General features: G+C 47.7%; 1 protein-coding gene across 4 annotated transcripts in view; it reads right to left on the bottom strand.

Moving 5' to 3' along the window:
- Positions 1–24,250, bottom strand: part of SEC24B (SEC24 homolog B, COPII component) — a 159,857-nt gene that overhangs the window by 72,876 nt on the left and 62,731 nt on the right. For all 4 annotated transcript variants that reach the window (XM_085898464.1, XM_085898462.1, XM_085898463.1 and 1 more), the window contains 2 exons: positions 14,932–15,071; positions 14,379–14,584 (listed from right to left, as the gene is read on the bottom strand). In XM_085898464.1, coding sequence (XP_085754590.1) covers positions 14,379–14,584; positions 14,932–15,071 — 346 coding nt within the window. The remainder of the gene's footprint in view (positions 1–14,378; positions 14,585–14,931; positions 15,072–24,250) is intronic.

Raw genomic sequence — 24,250 nt, 5'->3', positions numbered from 1 at the left:
TCTTTGTTGGACTGCAAATCCGACAGATTATGAAGGACGAAACTTTTCCGACAACTCTAAACCCCAAAGAGCTGGCAGCGTGGAGGAGCTTCAAAGCTGTGACGGACAACTTCTTGGGGAACGAGCACGTGGACAACTATGAAGAAATAGTGCAGCAGCTGCTGGAGTCCTTCAGGAAACTTGGCTCCAGGATGTCCCTGAAAATCCATTTTCTCCACCAGCACCTGAACTTCTTCCCTGACAACTTGGGAGCAGTCTCGGACGAGCACGGCGAGCGATTCCACCAAGAGATTTCACTCATGGAGGCGCGTATGCTTTAGGCCAAATGCCTAAAGCATTTTTAATTACATTCTAGTGGAGTTTTCTGTAATTTCTATAATTTTGAAGCATTCATGATGAAATAAATGAATAAATGAATTTTTGTAAATTTCATTGAAATCCTGACTTCTAGGCAATGGGAATATTTCTGTTACTGAAAATCCTGACGTGATACAGCAAAACGGTTATGATTTTTGAAATCAGCGTACCCAAATTAGTCTAAATCACTTTACACATCTCCAGTAAAAAATTTTTGTTGTTCAGTGTTATCGGGGATAAAACCCCGCCTAAATTCAAATCCGAACCATGCTGGACCAATTCAAGAAGTGACAGAAATGGACTGGGAATATTTCGACAAATGGTTATTTACAGTAAAAAGACAAAGGCAAGACTTAACGCGAATATGCAAGAAGGAATTTTTACAATGAGCAAAAACACTTATTCAGATCTACTTACAAGATGGGCCCACACGCAGAAACACACACTCAAAATGAAAAGAAACCCAAAGTCTTTATTGGACCCTCACAGCCGTGGAGAGAGACAAGCTGGGGGTCAGAGTCCGGTGGTGTACCTGACCGTCAGAGGAAGGGCATGCTCCGTGATGCGGCACCTGACAAAGGTCGTTGGTCCGGTCCCCAGTCGCACATAGGGACTCGTGGTTCGTGGCGGAGCTCGGGTGGTGAACAATCGGGGTCCACGGAGGGAGGTCAGGGTTGCTCTGTCCTTCCTTAAAACTCCTCGTCGCAGCCACCGCGAAACAAAACTGACTGCTTACAGCCACCGTGAAAGCAAACTCGACCCGTTACAGCCACTGTGAAACTCCAGAACCCCGTACAGCCACCGTGAAACTCCAGAACCCCGTACAGCCACCGTGAAACAAAACTGACTGCTTACAGTCACCGTGAAAGCAAACTCGATCCGTTACAGCCACCATGAAAGCAAACTCGACCCGTTACAGCCACCGTGAAAGCAAACTCAACCCGTTAAAGCCACCGTGAAAGCAAACTCAACCCGTTAAAGCCACCGTGAAAGCAAACTCAACCTGTTACAGCCACCGTGAAAGCAAACTCGACTGGACCCCTCTTTTACAGAGAGTCTCGGAGATTTCATTGGCCTCTCTCCACGGGGAGGGCCATTGGCGAAAACGCACCTCGCTGTCTGCCTCTGATTGGACAGGGTCCTCCGGCCAACCTTTACGGGGCGGGGCCTCGGCCTCTGCCAGGAGACCCCAGTTGCTCCTCCACCAGGAGGGGGCCAGGAGACCCCGAGAACGAGATTTGTCACGATGTAAGTGTAGGATTGCATGTAGTTCGGCTCCTTCTTTCCAAGGAACCTTGGGGGGATTGGGTACGAATTTGGCAATGGGGATAGTAGTATATAGGAGACGAGAAGTAGCGACGAATTGTAAAAAGAGGGGGGCTAGGGGAGTGTATATGTGAAAGACGGATGGGTGCGGACGAGTAGGGCCAACCTCGAGCTCTCTCTCCTGGCACCACCGCCACTGCCCCAGGTATGTGCACACCAGGGACTGGCTGACCATGTTGGTCGGACCTGGTGTTTGGCATTACCTGGATAACCTTTTTTTTTCGTGCTGTTGCTGTTTGCCTTTCTCTTTCGCTTTTCCTCGCCACTGCCCCAGGACCATCACCTGTTCTGCATCAAGGCATCGCTCGCCTTGCTGGATCACCTGTTCTGCATCAGGGTGTCACTCACCTCACTTCACCGTTTGCTCCATGGCCTGTGTTCCACCCACACCTGTTCTGTGGATTGCTACTCGCTGCAGCCTAATACCAGGTGACACCGTTCCAGTTGACATGGTCGTTTTGTTTGTTTTATTTTGTTGAACTGCATTTGCTGAAGCAGCATGCCACCACACTTATGGACTGCCCCATTGTTGCAGCCCCTTTCTACCAGCCACATTCCAGGCTCATGCCAGTTTGCTTCACTTCTTCTGCCACGTATCACCATGGCCATGAACTGCACGAACGCAGCTCTGTGGAGGAAGTGGCTCAATTATTGTTGCTGCTTCTTGGTCATTTTTGTTTGGAAGGCCACAACGTTTATGGCCTGTATGCCGGTCACTGGCCTGCCAGTTTATTTTGTTAGGTGAGCTGGTGAAGAGCATGAAGGTGGCAAGAATCGGCAGGTGTTCTCCTCCCCCTCTCCACAATTTTTCTTTCGAATTTCTACAGGTCCTGGATCAGAAATTGTATGTACATAGTTGTATAGTTGTGTCAATTATTAAAGCCCATGTGTTGTAGTTTCAAAAATTCCGGCAATTTCGGTGTAGCATAAGGTTGTCTGTGTGAGTCAGTTAGGTAGTTCCCAATGCAGAAGGTGGGACATATCTAGTTTAAATTGTCGCACACACTGAAGAGTAGATTTAAAACGTACTAGGTAGGGGGTAACTTCGCCTGCATGTCACACGGTAGTGCTAATTGCAATGTTGTAATTTTTTTTTTTTTTTAATTTTGAACCGATGTCACCAGCTGTTGGACGACTCGGGATGAGTCTGGGATTGGGAAAGGGGTAGTGTTACGGATTTTAGAATCCGGTCTGATGAATGCATCCACACATCCAGGTCCTCAGACAGTTATTTCCTTAAATGCATGTTCAGATTAGCCTCATCCCCATGTCTAATGGGTTCTTATATGTGATGCGTTGAGAAGGGTAAAGGATAGATCCCCTCTCTTATGGGAAACTTTCTTCATTTTTTTTGTTTACGACAGACACGTTTACAAATATCTTTTCCGAGCTCTGAAGCCCGCCCTTATATTTCCTCAGCAAATATCTTTTACGAGCTCTGGGGCCCACCCTTATATTTCCTAAGCGGCGATCTTTCGTGAGCTCCAACGCCCACGTTTTTTGAGAGCGCACGGTTCGTCATGGTAACCGTGCCCCAGTGGGGTGAGCTTAGGGGCAGACGGCACCCCGTGGAGATGCGCCGAAGATATAAAAAGATGTTCTGTGAGGAGATACGTTGAGAAGGAGAGGAAAAGGCGAAAGCGATACGTTCTGAAGATAATAAAAAAGCGTGAACAAAAGAGGTATAAGAGAGAAGCGAGCAAGAAGTGGGTGTAGGCGTGCAAAAGAGAAGGAAGCGCGCGTGTGAGTGTCTGGCCAGTGCCAACAGCGAGAGGGTTCGTCCTGCCCAGAGCTTCGGCAAGCGAGCGTGTGGTGTGCGTGAAGGTGTGAACAAAGCCGCCAACGGGTGAGGCACGGGTCATTCATCATCGGACACCAGGGTCGAAACCCGCGACGAACCATCTCGGTGCCCACCAGACTTTGACTGCCGTTCAAGGCTGCTCCACGAGAAGCTGTGCGACAGTGCTGGTCTAGGCGACGGACATGACACACGCACATGCATTTCAGAACGTTTTCGCCTCACGGTCGACTCTCTGGTGAGCGAGACGATTCTTCCCCCTCCTCCCCCTGAATGACCGGTTAGGTGGTACCCATGTCTGTGCTTAGCTGTAAGCAAGTCGACCCCCCCCTCCCCCACTTCCCCGATAAAGGCCCGGTCACACCTTGACGTTTTAGCCAGCGATGGCAACGTATTAAAATGTATGTAAAACGCTGGCTTACGTTGAACTTTTGATGTTTTTTTAAAAGATTCGGACGTATTCATAGCGACTTGGTCTAATGTATAACGCATTGGTAACGGATACAGAACTTTTCGTTGTGTTATAGATAAGTTATACCAACGAATGCTGAACCTGTTGTCGGCCTACACAACCGATGCCCAACAATAGTCTAACTTAGGCATAGCGCGTTGCACGCATCGCCGACGATGTCGTGACGTAGCCTATTAAAAGGCTGACGCACAACGATTCGAATCATAACTGCCGTAGAAATGGAAGTGTCAACATCGCGGTCACACCTTGGCGATCTTGCCAGCGTATGCCGACCTAAGAAAAATGTGTCTAAAACGTTGGGGCACGTCAAATACGGTATGAGTAAGTTTGGTATACGTGAGTAGAACGCTAAAGTACGCTATCATACGTCGTAGTAAGCAGAGTACGTCAAGAAATTTTAAACATGTTCAAAATTTTTGGACGTACTCGGCGTATGACACACGTTCCGCATGCGATGGGGATAAGTTTTACACACGATATGTGGACGCTTACACACGTCCACAAACGCTACTTACAAGCTACTCATAAGTCGAAACACGTCGCGGTAATGTCTTTTTACGCGAAACTTATTTCTAACTTATGTTTGACGTGCTTTGAACCAATTCTTTACGTAGTCCCAACACACATCAACGTATGTAGAAGTATTCCAATGACGTCTTCCGGTCGACAAAAAAAATAAATGAACGTGTTTCTAGCTTTCAACTGCCATATAAAGACGTGTTCCCAGCGGTTTTGGGAATTGGTATATAAAAATGCTGCTCATAAAAGGGGGACCCAACAGTGTTTTCGAGTCCTTTTTGAGTCGATGTCCATGTCAGCAGTAACAGTATCAGTATCAGTAGTAGTTTGTTCATGTTGGCAGTAGTAGGTGAGTGTGAGGGGGAGGGTGTGGGTTATGATGGATCGTCCTTGCGTCCGCGTGTCCACGGGTAGGAGCCATCTTTTCACCATTGTTCGAAGTTCTTCGCGGCTAATTTTTCATGGGGCTTTTTCAACAATGAGCTCTAGCTTGTTTTTACGATTTAGGTCTATTCATAACGGGTTGGACAAATTCACAATGAACTAATAATGTGCATAGAGCGCTTTGATTACTTATAGATACGATATACCAACGAATAATTATCGTGAAGCCGGCGTTCACAAACTATGCCCAACGATAGCCTAACTTATCCATATCGTGCGGCAGTTTATCTTTGCCGGTGACGTGGGGTTTGCTATTCATAGGCTGCCACTCAACGATTTAAATGGCTGCATCTCCACTGTTGAAAGTAGACGCTTGCGCTCAACAATTGGATTTTTTTTTTACACTCAACGACTTTTAAACGGTACCACTCAGCTATTTTCATTGTTTACAATGAACGATTTAAATTGCTGTCACTCGCCTTTGTTTTTTGACGCTGGGGTTTTGAAATTTGAAGCGTTTCTTCTGAACGTGTTAAAACGCTCAAACTCGACTATTTTAAATAGACGCTGCCGATGGACAATTGGAATCATAGCCAAGCTAGACATCGAAGTGTGAACATCCTCGTCATGCCGAAGAAAAGTTTGAAGAATGCTGCAAATAAGTGTCCTGGCCGTGGCCGTGGACGCTGACGCAAGGACGATCCATTATACCGGCGTCTTTCAGCCTATGAGTAACTTAAAAGTAACGTCTGTCAATGTGTGGCAACGATCGCGTAACGTGCCAACAACACGTTAATCATAGGTTAGAAATAAGTTTCGGGTACGCTAAACATTACCTCGGCGTGTCTCAACTTATGATTAACTTACAAGTAGCATGTGTTGATGTCTGTCAACGATCGCAGACCGTGCATACAACTTGTGGCCAGCGTAGCGGAACGTGTGAGTCATACGCCGGCATACGTCGTGAAATTTCAAGCATGAAAAAATTTCAGGACAACCAAAAAGTACAACGTTTAAAGCCAGCGTACAACGACGTATGGCAGTGTTTTTCAGCGTGCTCTCAATGTTATCAAAACTTACCCATAACGTATTCAACGTGTGCCAGCGTTTTAGAAAAAAAATTCAAAAATCGGCATACGTTGGCTAAAACGTCAAGGTGTGACCGGGCCTTAAGCATCTGCTCTTTGTCTCTTTCCTGGCATTTTAATTGATTTTGCTTTGAAATTCTTTATTTACCTCAGCAAATAAAAAGTTCTTTTTATTTATTTATTTTGTTATTAATAAATTATTTGTCGATTTCCAACCTGTCTGTGGTGGTCCTTTCCTTCTATTGGTCGAGCATTGTTTGAACTGAGATAGACTGGGAGGTAATTATCACAGATTTGACCAAAAAAATCGTCGGCACACACCAGCGGTTAAAACGCTCGGCCGCCCTAATTAAAATGTAATCAGATAATATTGGTGCTCTGCCGAGGGCACGCTCCCCGCTCAGGTAACCACGTGACCTCTCGTTAAACAGAATAATTAGACGGCGGACACTGGAACTCGTGGTTGACTGGGTGGCATTTGTGGTTTTAAAACAACCCACCATAGCGCAACATTAATTGTGAGCGGTGGCCCCAGGTCCGGCTCTACTGAGGACAACCGGGGATTAATCCCCGAGTGACAAGCTGGTGTCTCGGTATCCGGCACCGCAACAATATATATATATATATATATATATATATATATATATATATATATATATATATATATATATATATATATATATATATATATATATATATATATATATATATATATATATATATATATATATATATATACACCCTGCAGGCTGTTGAATTTTATATCATTCCACAAAATTCTCCATACCATTACAAGTCCCTGATGTACATGTCTGCTGTCAATACAAATAAGAGAAAACATGAAAGTTTCATGGCCAAATTCAAACTGAAATTTGACGAAAAAGTGGGCTGATTTCTAGAGAAGAAGAGGACGATAGTGAATGCAATATGGATTGCAACAGGCACACATTTGGCAACTCCGAACTGCTTCAGCTGTTTCACAGTGACACAGAAGATGAGGATTTTGTCAGCTTCACAAAAGACAATTTACCAGCACCTTCAATAACTTTGGCATTAGATACACATGTGTCGGTAAAATATGTGAAAGAACTAATTAAAGATACTTTAATTAAACTTACAAAAAGATTATGTTATAATTAAACTTACTTACAAAAATAACTGCCTCTTTTTGTATCTCCTTGAAATTTAACTTGGCCCCTGTGGTTACGTCACGTGCCATACGTATGATGAAATACCATATAACCCGCATACAAGTATACCCAGTAGTTGGAGGTTTTATGCCTCTGCCACCAAAGTCACTGCAGGCATTGTTTTTCAGTTGCCGGGGCAGCTGTCTGTCTGCCCATCCGTGTTAGGTTTTCGTTACCGCGATAACTTAAGAACAGCTGAAGGGATCAAAGTCAAACTTGGTACATTTATGTATCATGATGCAATATCTAACCGATTAGATTATGGGGGCAAGAGGTCAAAAGTCACAGGTCAGAGGTGCTGTAAGGTAAAAATTCTGTTACCACACTAACTTGGGAAACAGTGATGGAATTTTGACCAAACTTGTTTTCAGTATATTATGATGCAAAGATGAACTGATTAGATTTTTGCCATCAAGAGGTCAAAGGTCAGAGGTCATATCAGGTTAAAATGTGATACTTGAGAACAGCAAGGTGGAGGGAGAAGGAAGACGGACAAACAAGGGATGCAGGAAACGATGAGGGTTATGGGAAAATACAAAGGTGGACAATATGGATAAATAAGCAAAATTTTGGGAGGGTGGGGGTGGTTTAACAGGTGTAGAAAAGACTATGGCTTTGGATGGGGGTTGGACATAATAAACAAGAGAATTACCGAACAGGAAAAGGAGAGAGGGAGGGGAGGAGAAAGAGAGGGGAGGAGAGAGAGGGAGTAAGGGGACAGTGACACGACACGGTGAGGGACAGCCTGCTCAAAGGCCTGGAGGGAAGAGTGCAATAGCCAGCTCCACAGATACAAGAAGAGAGGAACAGAGAGTTGAAGTGTTAAGTCAGTCTGGATTTTGTAAGTTTAACCAGGAGGGGGTTACTGAATGAACACGTGCATCTTGGAGCTGCTGCGGAGGATCAGAGGGCTGAGAGAGCTACACTGAAGGAGTAACAGTAAAAGACAAAAAGGCCACAGCCTGCCTATGATGTGATGTGAGAGAAACAGAACTTGTGATCCAGTCTCATTAGAAAGAGATGCCTATAATGTTCAGAGCTTTAAAGTCCAGAAAATCTAAGAGAGTCATCCGCTTTGAGCCAAAAACTACACTTCATACAAAGCAGTGCCATTTCAAAAAGATTCACTTCCCTTCCATCATCATTAATTTCGTAAATCAAATATTTATAGTTCTAACTAATTAAATATTGACACTTTTGTAGCCACGTGGATTCGTTCATTGGGCAGTATGAATCTGGTGGGTCACTTCAATGCAACAGGAACAGCCAGCTGGGTTGGCCATCCTGTACCCGATCGTGGGGCTTTTTCCACTGATACCGTACCGGTGGGACTGTCGAATCAGCCAAGCATTACGCTAATTGGTACCGCATACCTCGTCTCAAACAGCCAAATGAGCCAATGAGATGCATGGTACAGTCTGGATTTGCGGCATTAATAGCCATAACCAATTGGTCCTCAACGGATTTTCATTAATTACAGAGTGACCACAACGACCCGAGTTCACACCGAGACCAAGTGGATTTAATGATCAACCATGGCACATGCGGATGAGAATACAAAGAAGCAACAACTGTAAATGGAAATATATCCCTGAACCCACTTCCGGATATTTGCATCATTGGACCAACGAACAAACAGGATTCCTTAATTATCTATACTTTATCTGGGTCCACGTAAACACCACAGTAGAGAAGATAGAGGAAATACCCATACACCCGTGACAATACAGTTGGACTTGAAGGCAAGTCCCGGCTTGCTCAGGCAGGGAGAACATCCGTCTTGTCTAATGACTGAGCCGATGAATCCAGCACGTGCAGGGTGAGCAAAAAGCACAGCTTTCTCCAGGCTGCTTTCAGATGACTCCTCCCTCTGCATGTTCAGGTCAGGTATGGGAGCATGCACTAGAGCGGCGCAACACTGCATCCATTTTCCGCCGGTACTCCAGGGGCTTACATCGCGCCATCACCGAGGCATATGCCTGGTCCATCCCCATCTCATTGAGATGCCGATCAACCTGCTGAAACCATGGGCACATGGTCGGCTCGTTGGCCTCCTTCACTCATGAGGCTTCCTCGCTGGGAGAATCTGATGCGCAGGATTAGTGTCAGGAAAACGTGTCACATGTCCATATAGGCACAGCTGATGTTCATGGACTATACAAGTAACAAATCTCATCGGAGTCTGTCTTAGCAAACGCTCGTTAGACACAAAGTCTGACCAGCGATAGTCAAGGATTCTCTGAAGAGACCACCTGGTCCCGAAGGAGTTACGTCTCCTTGTCCGATTCTTTGTCAGAGTCCAAGTCTCACATCTGCATGGCAAGACTGGAAGGACCAAGGACCTGAAGACTCAGACTTTAGTCCTCTTGCATAAGTACCAACAGTGCCACACCCAAGGATCACAACATGTGGAGATATGAATATCACTGCCAAGGTAAGTGAATCTCTCCATGACCTGAACCTCCTCAGCACAAACAGGTACAGACTATATTGCAGCATCCAAGATGGTCACTGAAAACCTGATTCTTAGTTTTTACCCAGGAAACCCGTAATATTAGTGGCTCCAACTTCTGATTCAGCACCTCGAGGGCCCCCATCAGGGTATCTAGCATCTCTACAAAGATGACTGAATCATCTGCAAAATCAAGGTCAGAGATCCTGACATTCCTAAACGACACACCGCAGCTTGATCTCTCCAATATCCTCCCCAGAATCCAGTACATAGAAGCACTGAAAAGTGTAGGGGGGGGAAATACACACCCCTGACAAACTCCAGTAACAACTGTAAATAAGTCAGAGATGGAACCACCACATCTCACAGCATTCTCAGTACCAGAGTATAGTTCAGAAATCAGATTGATCAGTTTTAGTGGCACTCCAAGAAAACAGAGAATCCTCCAGAGGGCATCCCAATTCACTGAAACGAATGCTTTACAGAGATCAACATAGGCTGCGAGCAGCCCCTGCCGAAACTCTTGTATGCATTCGGGGAGGATCCAAAGAGCAAGGATACAGTCAATCGTTGACCTCTTTGATGTAAAGCCTGACTGCTCTGGGCGCTGGTGCTCAAGCAGATGGTGGCGAACCCTATTAAGAATTATCTGAGCAAAGTGCTTGCCAGGCACTACGAGCAGCGTGACCCCTCAGTAGTTGCAGTCCTGTCGATCATACTGCCCTTTAAAGAGAGGGACAACAAGGCCTGTCTTCCAGTCAGTTAGGAGGATGCCTGTGTTCCAGGCAGAGCACAGAACTGCAGGCAATGACATGAGTACAGCATTTCCACCAGCCTTAAGATATTCAGCATGGATGCCACAAATCCCAGGAGCGTTACCCCATTTCAACCAGTTCACCACAGCCTGTTTCCTCAAATGAAGGTGGTTCACAGTTAATTGAAGCGTCAGCCATAGGGATAAGTAACACCCCTGATATCGAACTCAACAGCTGGTGGGTCAGCGTGGTACACCTGTTCAAAGTAACCCGTTGCCCCAGACTTTTATTGTCTCAGACTAGTGCATCACCAATGACACACCAGGCCCCTCCCCTCTCACTCATCATCGATCTAATTTGCCCAGTCTGGGAGCCCAATCACAATCACAGGGAATGCATATAGGGTGGCCCTTCCCTGACCTCACCTACTATCATGACCAAAAATATTGGCACCCTTGCACTTTTTTCAATAATGCACCATTTCTTCCAGAAAATTGTTGAAATTAAAGCACCTCGATCAACCGCCAAACATATTCAAGCTGACCTTCAGACACTAGGTACGACAGTTTCAGCTCACGCTATCCGTTGCCAACTCAATGAAAGGAGGTTCTATGGTAGGAGACCCAGGAGGACCCCACTGCTGAGAGAGAGAAAAAAGAAAGCCCGAATGGAGTTTTCCAAAACACACCTGAACAAGCCAAAATCCTTCTGGGAGAATATCTTGTGGACAGACGAGACCAAATTAGAGCTTATTGGTGAAGCATATCATCTCTGTTTCCAGAAAAATAAATGAAGCCTTCAAAGAAAAGAACACCTTCCCTACAGTCAAACATTGAGGAGGTTCAGTGATGTTTTGGGGTTGGTGTTTTGCCTCTGGCACTGGATGCCTTGAATGTGTGCATCATGAAATCATGTGTGCATCATGTGAAATGTGAAATGTGAAATGTGTGCATCATCATGGATGCCTTCATGAAATCAGGAGATTACCAAGGCATTTTGGAGTGCAATGATCAACCCAGTGTCAGAGAGCTGGGCCTCCGTCGAAGGTCATGGGTTTTGCAGCAGGACAATGACCCCAAACACACTTCAAAAAGCACCCAGAAATGGTTCAAGACAAACACTGTACTGTTCTGAAGTGGACAGGAATGAGTCCAGATCTAAATCCCATTGAACACCTGTGGGGAGATCTGAAAACATCAGTTGGGAGAAGGCACCCTTCAAATCTGGGAGAACTGGAGCAGTTTGCACAAGAAGAGTGGGCCAAAGTGCCAGTAGAGAGGTGTAGGAAGCTCATTCATGGCCATAGGAAGTGCTTGACTGCAGTTTTTTGTCCAAAGGCTGTGCTACCAAATATCAAGTATGGAGTGTCCATAATTTTGTCAATGTCATTTCTTTTTATTTTCTGATTTAAAAGGATATGTTAAGTTCTGAATAAAAAACAAAGGTTCTGTAATATTAACAGTGAAATAAAGAATTGTGGAGACAAAATACTTTTGTCAATTTCAAGTTATTTTTAAAGAAAATTAAGAGTTATTTGAAAAAAGTGCAAGGGTGCCAATAGTTTTGGCCATGACAGTCCAGGGTTTCTGATGGTCGGGGTGGCGGTCGCGGATTTTCCAGCCTATACTAGCGCCGACAGCCTGTCAAAATGCTAAAAGGAACATAAAGATGTATTTGCAAAGGTGAGGACATAAAACCAGTGTAAACGAAAGCATTCACGATCCCATTACGTTTTCTGTGCATTTCTTTACTTGGCAGATACTCGACTCGTTAATGTCATAATCTGCCCCAAACACCTCGCCTGGCACCCTCTGTTGTGCGCTCATGGCCATTTTGATTAGATTATATTTGTTGTATCAAGTGCGTTTTTTGTTGCATCTGATCACGAGTTTACTTCATTTATTTATTTCTCAGCCTGTTTTCATGTCCGTCTATCTTTCTTTTGTCCTGGGATTCTCAGTTTTTGACGTCCGTGCATTCTTATCATAAAGTAAATAAACTGTTATCTTCCAATAAACATTGCGTGAGAAACCATTTCGGCGTGGCTTTAATGGCAAATCCCCCAAGGGTGGTTAAAAGTAGTAATGTTCTCTCTAAAGCAGTAATTCTTAACCTGGGGAAAATTTCCCCCTGGAGGGAAATTTTCGGATTTCAGGGAGGAAATTGTTTTTTTGGTTGAACAATTTTCAAACTATTTATTGCATTGAATAAGTCGTCCGAATACGCTTCCCAAGCGATGAAAAATTAGCGGAACAAAAATTCACTGAAAATGAATGTGCTTATTTGGCAACACTATAAAAGAAAATATCGAACTACGACAGTCAACACGACAGATTTTAGTAATGCTAATGTTAAAATAATTTCAGACTGTTCATGCTATGCAATATATTGTGTATCAATATTTTTATGAAAATATTTATTGGAATAATTTTTGTAATAAATTTTTTTAATTTTATTAATTTAGTGTTGATAATGTGGTGGGGGGAAATATCATTATTCGGCAATTTCAAAGGGGGAAACAATACTAAAAAGGTTAAGAAACCATGCTCAAAAGAAATCAATAGAATTCATAATTCTAACCACCCCCTCCAGCAGGAGTCAGTGAACACACACCATGCCACATGTATGAGGAAAATTTAGAAGTCGTAATAATCAAATGAGTTTAAAAAGATTGATATTATTTGCAATATAGAACACTCAAGCCTGTGCCTGTCACACTTTTCTCATCCCCACTGGCTTAAATGTGGCTTACATGTGCACATCATTTTTTTTTCGATATCAGATCCAAGATGGCCAACTGGTGGCCATTTTGTTACTTAAACGTGTCCCCAACCATTTCTCTGACATGCATGGTCCGATTTCGTTGAAACTTGGAAAAAGCACAGTAAATGATGCCATACACTTGTCCCTCACTTTATTTTGTGATCTGATCAAAGATAGCCGACTGGTAGACTGGCAGCCATTTTAGTTGTACATAAATAAAAGTAGACTACATAACAACACCCCTTAACTCCAAAAAGGAAAATTACTAAAACAATGGGGGCTATGACATTTTATTTCTTTTTTACTTCTTTAATGTGGTGGTGGTGCAGCACAGGCATGATGGGCCAAATGGCCTCCTGCATCAAGGTTCCTTATTGAGATTTATTGGTTTTATATCGATGTGGTAACAAACTAAATCACGACTAACAGACATCATCAAGTTTTGTATTTGTGTGCAGCAGAATGGAGTCTTGACTTCATGCGATGTAAAGAAGCACCTCGGCGTTTTCCGTGAGGTTCATATCGGAGGGATCAGCAATGGAAGATCCAACAATGATTGCCATTTCTGTATTTACCGACAGCCAAACGTTCTCCTGCCTGGTGGACATCTGATCACGGTAACCTGCTTGCAAGCTTTTGTACCTGCCTAACTTCTGCAAAAATACCTTGTAAAAAATAAAAAACGACCACGGGAGTAATTCATATAATCGCTGGTCATGAGGTGTTGGCATTGCACCCCATCGGGATGAAATGGGTCAATAAACGAATCAGCATATCAGAATAGCACCTCAATTCCCGATAATAACGACATGCTTTTCTGATGACGAATAAACGGAAACCTCTGTATGGGTCATTACAAAAATATGGATTTCCATAATATATGGAAGGAGTTTCACCCATGCATACAGCAACGCATATCAAATATTATAAATTACTTCCTTTACACTTATTCTATTAAATTTACTAAGGAGCGAACTAAATTTTACCAAGTAATGTTAACACCCAGGAGTCATTTCCACAAAAGTACGTAATACTAATTCCTTAGTACAACTTTAAGCCCCAACTTTTTGTGGAAACTTAGCTATTTTCAATTCTCTCCAGGTGTTTGTTGACATTTTAAAATTTATATTGTTTAACCAATCAAGACAGTGCAGCGTCACTATTTAATAAGACCAAGCCACATGGTAGGAAATTGTAAAATTCTTCCCCACGCCTTTTTAAACTTATTCCGATTGAAAAAGAAGGGGATGACTGTTCAACGAGGAAATGCTTACTCTGGGTTGCAGTTTAACTTGCGAAGATGGTGTGAAAGAGCCACCTGAGGCAGTTCTACAGGCTCCTGTGGGGCAACACTTCCTTCCTGCAGCAAATTTACTGGTCCCGAATACTTTGTACGTCCTGGAGCCCCTGAACTCACTCCTCTGTCCTGCAGGCCAAGAGCTGTGAAAGAGCCGGTCAAGTTCGAGATGGGCGGTCCAACCTAGGAATAGATTGACAAATGGATTAAAAAAAAAAAAAACATAAAACCCCTTTCACCTGCATTATCTCTTAAATTACTGCAAAAATGACTGACTCCAACATTTATGCCCAAACAAAATAAGGTGGAAAAAGTGCAACAAGGCAGGCTGTGTGACATCACCACAGGTTGCAACATATCCTGGCCAGACAGAAATGCTAAGGAGGTTTTAAGAACCCTATGGTGATTGGCCATACTTTTCATACACCTCATCTTACATCACAGAAAGCATTTGTCTTAGACGTTCAAACACAGAGAGATGAGGTACAATGCTTGGTTAGAGATTCTGGACAAAGTATTGGTGCACAAACCTGGACAGGGGGTGTACAGGGTGTGGATGAACTGGTGTTCAGGTATCCATGGGGCTGTGATGAGTGTCCTTGCCAACCTGAATTTGCCATGTGAGATACACCTGGTGCCTTCTGCACTGGCCTTTCAATTCTGTTGGAAACTTAAAAGAAATCCAGAATAAAATTAGAAAGTAAAATGCAAAACTTTGTCATCACAGCAGAACACTTACCCAAGGATGTGAGCAAGTGCAGCTTGGAGTAGTGTGTGCCAGTTACATACTTTCCAGCTTAAATTATGCTGACAGGTGTTGGACTGTTTAAAGTTTTCATATGGCCCATGATGCAGAGATCCCAAGTTCAATATCAAATTAATTGTTTGTTTGTTTTTTGGATGCAAAGTCGGGGCTTGTGGAAGAGCTAGGACTAGTACACTGATCAGTACACTGAGAATTGATCTCAGTTTACACTGAGACTAGTACACTGAGAATTGATCAGAAGACAAGAGGACATAAGAAACAGCAGAGAGAGGGGGAGGGGGGGACACCAACAGCAGGGTTGAAGGGAAGGAGAGAGGCAGAACTTGGACATACAATAGGTGTGGGGAGGAATGATGGGGGAGGGGGGACACACAAGAGGATGCAAGGGGTGGATAAGGTGGATACAGAAGGAAATTCTCAGGAGGGAAACTGGAAATCTGGAAGGAGGGATTGGGGTGGGGAGGGGTTAACGGTTTTGTATTGGGGATGATGAGATGGTGCTGAACAGCTGTCTTGAAGACCTGGAGGGAAGAATGAGATTGAACTGGAAGGGGAGAATGAGACTGAAGAGAATGTTGAGGTTTGTTCCACCACATGAGAGAAAATGTGAGCAAAAGAGGAACAAATGAGTGGAGGTCAACAGTGATCCTAGATTTAGGCAGTTTCATGAGAAGGGGGTTGATGGTGGACCATGCATGCCCTGCAGAAACATGTGCGTGTGTGTGGGAGGGGGGAAGGGAGAATAAGCATGGAAAGAGCAGAGGATGCAAGACCAGAAAGGAGGTGGTAGCAGACAGAGAGACCTCCAAACTGTCTATGATGGTGAAGTGATAAGCCCATAATTGTGTTCTAATGTACAGTAATAACATAATGTGGAGTGATATATCAATAGTAATAAATGTCAGTGTGTGTGTGTGTGTGTGTGTGTGTGTGTGTGTGTGTGTGTGTGTGTGTGTGTGTGTGTGTGTGTGTGTGTGTGTGTGTGTGTGTGTGTGTGTGTGTGTGTTCATAAAACATAACATTTTTTTCTGTCTGTGTATATATATATACACACATACATACATACATACATACATACACACACACACACACACACACACACACACACACACAAACACACACACACAAACACACACACACACACACACACACACACACACACACACATATATATATATATATATATATATATATATATATATATATATATATATATATATATATATATATATATATATATTGTTGTGGTTGACGAAATTCGCAAACCACCATTCAGGTCCCTTAGGTGAGATATCTCTGTAAGTATATGTGTAGTTAGGCCCAAACCCGTTGTTTAGAGGGAATAAATGTCATTCATTCGGGCTGCGACCCCTCTAGATAGCCGTTTTTCTTTTACTATCTTTATTTTGGACCAGCCGCCATTACTACCATTACTACAACCACCAACCACGTCTCAACAGCCATCACACAACAACCACCAACCGCAACGCCGCTTCACAACAACAGCCACGACCTTTACCGTCACAACTCGCCCTCGCAACCATCGCATCACCACCATTCCCGCGCCGCTTGTGGGCACCGATACTGGACTCGTGCAGGGCGCGCACCGAGCAGCGGGTGCAGAGGCACCAGCCTTTCCGAAGCAATCGGATCAAAAACGACTCACGCCCACTTCTGTTCCGTCCTATCGGCGAGCGTGGGGCGATTTGGCCCCGCCTCCAGGTGCGTCGGAGTGTGGTCGCTATATGCAGATTCGCGGATCAAAAAGCATTCACGCCCACTTTTCTTCTGTCCAATGTGGAGCCAGCCAGAGGTAAAGGGTCGAAGGTGGAGGAGCGAAGCCACGGGGGCTATAAAGGGCCGCGTTCGCTCATAGTTGAGTCAGTCAAGTGCAGTTCGGAGTTGAGTTGGGAAGGGCCAGTCAAGAGAGGAGTCGGAGAAGGCAGTTGGACGGAGCTGTGGAGAGTTGGAGAGGTGGCGGCGGCGAAGGCAGTCGAGAGGGTGCTCGTGTCAGAGTCGGGGAGCTGCGGAGAGGAGAGGCCGGCAACGCGACCGAGGTCGTGGTGGAGATGCTCGTCGCGGGACCCGAGCTCGGGAGATATCCTCCTTCCCCCGAGCATCAACAACCCCCTCCTGTTTCCCCCCGCGCTGAGATAGTGCGAGAAGGGGCCCCGTTCCCACCCCATTCCAGACACTGTCTGCGAGGCCCGCGGAGTCGGGGCGCCACCGCCATTTTGCGGCTCATCATCAGACAGGTAGGCCCGACGTGGTCTCGGCCCCAGGCCCGTCTGCCCCCATCATCCTTGAGGGTGGTCCTTTTCTTTTGCTTTGAGTATATGTGTTGTCGGCGCCGTCTGTGAAGTAAAACTGTACAAGTGTTGCCGTGTGCTCGGTAGTCAGTGGTAGATCTGCATTGTGTTTTGCTTTTACATTTGCTTTTTGTGCATTATTGTGTGTTTCTTCTTCTTCTTTTACATTTGCTTTTGGTGTATAATTGTATATGTGTGCTTTCCGTTTGCCGCGAAATAAATTTGCTTTATGTTGAACTGCTTTCCCGTTTCGCTTCGTCTTTTTCTTTATTGAATCTCCATCTTACTTCACGTAAAGGGTTGGTCGTGGGCTAAAACGCCCGATAATTAATCGAACCGTCCAAGTTGACGATAACACCGCTCGGTTATCCCGATAGTACGGAACGGGCCGCTTAAAGTGGCCCGTGTCCGAAGTCGACCTGCGGCGAGGTGCGATCGCCCGGTCTACCCTCCGTGTGGGTACTTAGGTAGGTCGAATTTGGTGAGCAACCCTATCCCACGCGGGGGGCCGATTGGCACGATCGTGGTGAGGCCGAAAGGCCCACCCGTGACTAGTTCCCGGCGTTAGTCCGAGAGGGTCACGACGGGATTGTCCGTCCGGTGGGCGACGTGCCGCGATTCGAGTTACGTGGCCGTTCGCACGCCGGCGGGCGCGAATCCGCAACACTGGTGTCAGGTCGTGCGATATAAACTCATCGCCCTCCTCGCGGCACTGGTATCGGAGAACGGGAAAACGGGCTCTCCTGTCTCCAGCTAAATTCACGGGAATCGGTCCAGGGGTGAGAGGAGCGACCCCCGATTCCCTCCAAATTACGAGTGATTCAAATTAACCCTTTACGAGAAATAAGATGGCATCTCAAGGCGAGCGGGAGCCGGGGGTATTAGAAATGTATATGTGTAGTAATGTAGAATCCATGGTCCAGGATGAAAACCCCGTGCAGGAAATGTTGGTTGTGCAGGAACACGAACTCCCCCAACTGAACCCAGAGTTCGAAATGGGCGCAGTGGCTGGGGTGGCGGACAAACGGCCCCCACGTGCGAATTCGCCCATGGATCGGACGATGGAAATGTTTGAGGCATTGATGAGGAAAATGGATACAAAAATGAACGAAGTGAAAACGAAAATGGATGCGAATACACAGCAAATGAACGAAATGGAAACAAACATGAAGGAAGAAATGAAAGGGTTGCGGGGTGAGACGCGGAACATGGGCCAAAGCCTGCAGGCGGGCATGAAGGCAGTAACCGGGGAGCTCAAAATGGCGACGCCACGTGTGGGAGCGAACGAGCTGGGAGGGAGTGCAACGGCTGTCGGGCCCGCGGTGGAGGCGGGTGAAAAAATAATTCGGGGGACGTGTTGGGCGAGGGTCGTGACGGAAAAAGTGACGGTAACCGAGAGGGACAAACTAATTGGGGTGACGGAGACGTGCACGAGGGAGATAACAAGGGAAGAGACGGAAATAATAGTTGAGACAAGGGAGGTAAAGGGTGAAGATGTGACTGAGTTGGCAGAGACACGGGAGATGGGAACGATAGAGGGAAGACTACACGATGAAGACGGGGTAAGAGACGCACACACACACACGGAGGTAGTGGAGGACAATGGGGTGAGCTGGTGGACTGGGTGGAGGCCCGGTGCGAGCAGCGGGATGGCCTCCTACAGGAACGAGGGGAGGGAGTATGCCCCCTTGAGGCGAGTCACGACCAGGTGAGTTCGGTCGTGCTTTGCGAGGTCGAGGGGACGAGTGCTGTGGACAGGTGCACGGAGAGCTTGGGGGGTATAGAGGCCCCGGAGACCCTTGTGGGGACACGAATCCCCAGTGTGGTTGTCCCGGTGTGTGTGGTGCAAGGTGTGAGTGCGTCCCCGTGTGTGGAAGCGACCCCGTGTGTGAGTGGTGTGGTGGCGAGTGTGCCGGAGTGTGTGCTTCCCAGCACGCCGTGTGTGGATGAGACACCGCGGTTGAGTGCCCCCGCGTGTGTGAGTGAGGCACGGTGTATGAGTGAGGCACCACGGATGAGTGCCCCCGCGTGTGTGAGTGAGGCTCGGTGTATGAGTGAGGCACCGCGGATGAGTGCCCCCACGTGTGTGAGTAGAATGGTTTGTGTGAGGGAAATGGCATGAGTGAGTGGAGCCACGTGTGCAAGGGTAATGGCATGCGTGAGTGAGCGGCCGAGTGTGAGAGAGACAGCGTGTGCAAGGTCGCTGTGTGTAAGGGAGATGTCGGTCGGCATGTGTGAACATGCAGCCGCGTCTCCCGGTGTGAGTTTAATGGTGTGGAGTGTGAGCGTCGTAACACGCAGGTGTGCGTGGGTCGAATGGCGACGACGGCGACATGAGAGGAAAGAAAGCCGAGTAGCGGCTGCAGTTGTTTCGGGGACCATGCCGGGTTCACCCAGCAGCGAGCACGAGGTCCGTGCTGTGCAACGCACGAGGCCCCCACGTGCTCGCTTGCGAGAGTGAAGTCCCGGTCCGGAAACGCCAGCGGTGGATTTGCCGATCCCGCGGACGGACAAAGTTTAGGCAGGATTACGGATTTGGACCGGATGGGTTCTCCACGCGGGCGTGTGTGTTAAGCTCCAACGGGCAAAGCACATGTGTTCGCGTGGGGAACCCCTCGAGACGTGGGGCTTGTGTTTTTTTTATGCGCACGGTGACGCCATGGCTGCACGTGGGGTTGGAATCTGGCAGGAGGGGTATCCCTGCCGGATGGTACCGTCCAAGGAGGGACGAGGTACACGTGCAGCTGCATGACGTCACGGGCAGGTGCAAAGTGCGCGAGCTGTGAATTGCCGCGCTGGTGCTGCGCATGGAAAAAAAAAAAAAAAAAAGCAAGCCTCACTTTCGGGTGCACAGGATTCCCGGGCAAGGGGTGGAAGACCCCCTTGCCAGGGCACAGGATGGAAACTAGTTAGGGGGAAGGGTTAGCTTAGCTAGACCGACTTCATGGGCAGGGGTAAGTCCTCATGGAGTCCGTGGAATGGATTAGTTAGAGGGATTATAGCGAGATTTAGGTTGGGTAAATAATTTTTGGGACATTCGAGAACAGTGACAGACAGTGAATGTGTAGTGGGGACGTAGCTTAGCTACGTAGTGTTAAAAGGAACGTGCTGTAGTTTAAGGGACGACGTGGGAGCACGAGTTAGTTAGGGGAGGTAGTTAGAAGGATGGCAGAGTTCAGCGGTGAGTGTGTTGAAGAGTTGTTGGTGAGTTATGAGGTGAAGACATGTTGAGTGAGTGAGGCCAGCGGGTCTGTGTGTGTGGAGTGAATGGGGAATGCATGTTGCGATGAGTGATTGGGGGGAGGAGTGACTCCCACCCAAGGGACCCCGGGGTCAGTGTAGAGTGAGTTAGGGGGTTAGTCAAATTTACAAAATGGAGGTCGTTTTGTTGTTGGTGTGAATGTAGGCTCAAAACCCGTTTGGAGAGGTGCAGGAGCCCTGTTGACAGGCTGGGAGCGTGGTGGCGAAAGGTGAGTATCGCTGAGTGGGTACCCCGGGCACCAGGCTAGTCGGCCGTAGTAGGCCAAGGGCCCATGGGGGGCCGGGATAGCGTAGTGGGCACGGGTGCGCCTGCTTGGTGCGGGGGCCCGGGGCGCCATTAGCCGCGTGGGCAGTGTTGTGGGCACGGGTGACCCTCGGAAAGGGGCCTGGGAAGCCAGCCTGCCACGTGTGCATTTCAGGGGAGGTGCCATGGGGGGCACTCCCCGGTGTTAGGGAGCTGGTAGGCTCGGAGGCAGTGTAGTGCCGGGGGTGCCATAGCGGGAGATTCGGCAGAGGGTCGTGCCTGCCAAAGGGAGCCACGTGTCCCAGCCATGAGACCGTGTGAGGGCACGGAGAGAAAATTGGGGGGCGAGGCCCGAAATTGTGAGGACACCAACACAGGCGACGGGAATCTGGGTTGTTAGAACCAATAGCTTAAGCGCGAGGCGCTTGTTGAAAGCCCCGGGGTAGTTTAACAGGTTAATGGTTAGGGTAGATAGGAAGTGTACCCCTCCGCACCATCCATCCCTTCGCTCTCGTTGTGGGCCGCTGGACCCACTTTGTGTTAAGATCGCTGAACTCTGGGGAGGCCATCCTGAGGCTTCGTTGGGCCTCGACACAGGACGCTAGCTCTCCCTTATTCCCCTCCGGGAAGGGAACGTAGGGGTTGGGAGTAGGCTAGGTGACAGGATAGGTTAGCCGAACAAGGACAGTAAAGGGGGTTAGGGGACGGTTTATAGTGGGGAAGTAAAAAAAAAAAAAAAAAGTTGGGGCTAAATTGGGGTTTGACAAATTAAGGGAGTGGGTATAGACAATGACAGGCAAAGGCGATAGGTTGGGAGGGAGACCGTAGGGTAGGTCCGAGCCCGCCTTCCGAGTGGCCAGCACCACCGCACTCCCTCCACCAACCTCCACTGAACGGCAAAGGCTGGCCAGCTTCATCTGCTGGCTGCGTTGCTGCAAGGCAGAGGCCGGCCAACTTCATCGGCAGCTGTTGTTTTGCTGCAAGGCCTGTGCCGGCTGGATTGTCTGCAGCTGCTGTGCTGCAAGGCCTGCGCCGGCCGGATCGTCTGCAGCTGTTTTCTGCAAGGCCTGTGCCGGCCAGTTCGTCTGCCGGCTGTGTTTGCCTGCAGCGGCCTTCTTCTGCGGGCTGTGTTTGCCTGATCACCTTTGCCATGCCATGCCCACTGCCCCTGTTCACCAGCCCCGTTCAATTTTTGCTTTGCCCCCCCCCCCTGTTCATTGCCATGTGCGCCAGGATCAAGGCAACAGTTTGCAAGCGGCGAGAACTGCCCTGTTGGCAGCTACAACACGGGCCTGCAGTGGCGGCCCGTGCACCGTGTTTGCGTCCATCCATTCATCCATCCATCCATTCGTTGTATTCATTGCGTGTGCCACTTGAGCTGGCACGGAGACTGCGTTTGTGCAGCCCATGCACCGTTGTGGTTCACTGCGTTCAGTTCAAAAGGGAAGGCCTTGGACTGCGTGTGAGCAGCCGGCCACGTTCCCTGTCACCTGCATTGTTGAGTCAGAGACTGCATGCGAGCAGCCTGGCTCCCTGCTAACTGCTTACTTTTTGCAGAGTTCATTGATCCTGGGCCATGGTTTAGTGTAAAGTTTGTAAATTAAGGTTAAGATGTACTGTAAATATGAGTGCGCCCCCGGCATGTCTGTCTTAGCGCCGGCAATTTTATTTAAGTCGTCCGTGTGAGTGAGTTTGTTTCGGTAGTTACTCAGCCCTCAGGTTATTTATTTTGGGGACACGAATACCATGAATGTCGCACTCAGGGATCCGTAGGTAAAATGTACTAGGGGAAAACTACACATGATGGCACACGAAAATTAGACGACTCGGGACGAGTCTGTAAAAAGGGGAGCGGGTAGTGTTGTGGTTGACGAAATTCGCAAACCACCATTCAGGTCCCTTAGGTGAGATATCTCTGTAAGTATATGTGTAGTTAGGCCCAAACCCGTTGTTTAGAGGGAATAAATGTCATTCATTCGGGCTGCGACCCCTCTAGATAGCCGTTTTTCTTTTACTATCTTTATTTTGGACCAGCCGCCATTACTACCATTACTACCACCACCAACCACGTCTCAACAGCCATCACACAACAACCACCAACCGCAACGCCGCTTCACAACAACAGCCACGACCTTTACCGTCACAACACGCCCTCGCAACCTACGCATCACCACCATTCCCGCGCCGCTTGTGGGCATCGATACTGGACTCGTGCAGGGCGCGCACCGAGCAGCGGGTGCAGAGGCACCAGCCTTTCCGAAGCAATCGGATCAAAAACGACTCACGCCCACTTCTGTTCCGTCCTATCGGCGAGCGTGGGGCGATTTGGCCCCGCCTCCAGGTGCGTCGGAGTGTGGTCGCTATATGCAGATTCGCGGATCAAAAAGCATTCACGCCCACTTTTCTTCTGTCCAATGGGGAGCCAGCCAGAGGTAAAGGGTCGAAGGTGGAGGAGCGAAGCCACGGGGGCTATTAAGGGCCGCGTTCGCTCGTAGTTGAGTCAGTCAAGTGCAGTTCGGAGTTGAGTTGGGAAGAGCCAGTCAAGAGAGGAGTCGGAGAAGGCAGTTGGACGGAGCTGTGGAGAGTTGGAGAGGTGGCGGCGGCGAAGGCAGTCGAGGGGGTGCTCGTGTCAGAGTCGGGGAGCTGCAGAGAGGAGAGGCCGGCAACGCGACCAAGGTCGTGGTGGAGACGCTCGTCGCGGGACCCGAGCCAGGGAGATATCCTCCTTCCCCCGAGCATCAACAACCCCCTCCTGTTTCCCCCCGCGCTGAGATAGTGCGAGAAGGGGGCCCCGTTCCCACCCCATTCCAGACACTGTCCGCGAGGCCCGCGGAGTCGGGGCGCCACCGCCATTTTGCGGCTCATCATCAGACAGGTCGGCCCGACGCGGTCTCGGCCCCAGGCCCGTCTGCCCCCATCATCCTTGAGGGTGGTCCTTTTCTTTTGCTTTGAGTATATGTGTTGTCGGCGCCGTCTGTGAAGTAAAACTGTATAAGTGTTGCCATGTGCTCGGTAGTCAGTGGTAGATCTGCATTGTGTTTTGCTTTTGCATTTGCTTTTTTGTGCATTATTGTGTGTTTCTTCTTCTTCTTTTACATTTGCTTTTGGTGTATAATTGTATATGCGTGCTTTCCGTTTGCCGCGAAATAAATGTGCTTTATGTTGAACTGTTTTCCCGTTTTGCTTCGTCTTTTCCTTTATTGAATCTCCATCTTACTTCACGTAAAGGGTTGGTCGTGGGCTAAAACACCCGATAATTAATCGAACCG

Source organism: Eptatretus burgeri, chromosome 10, assembly GCF_056783735.1.
Source record: "Eptatretus burgeri isolate ZD-2024b chromosome 10, Ebu_testis_v1, whole genome shotgun sequence".
Taxonomy (NCBI): Eukaryota; Metazoa; Chordata; class Myxini; order Myxiniformes; family Myxinidae; genus Eptatretus; species Eptatretus burgeri.
The sequence above is the reverse complement of the archived record's forward strand: the minus strand, read 5'-3'. Positions and strand labels throughout refer to the sequence as shown.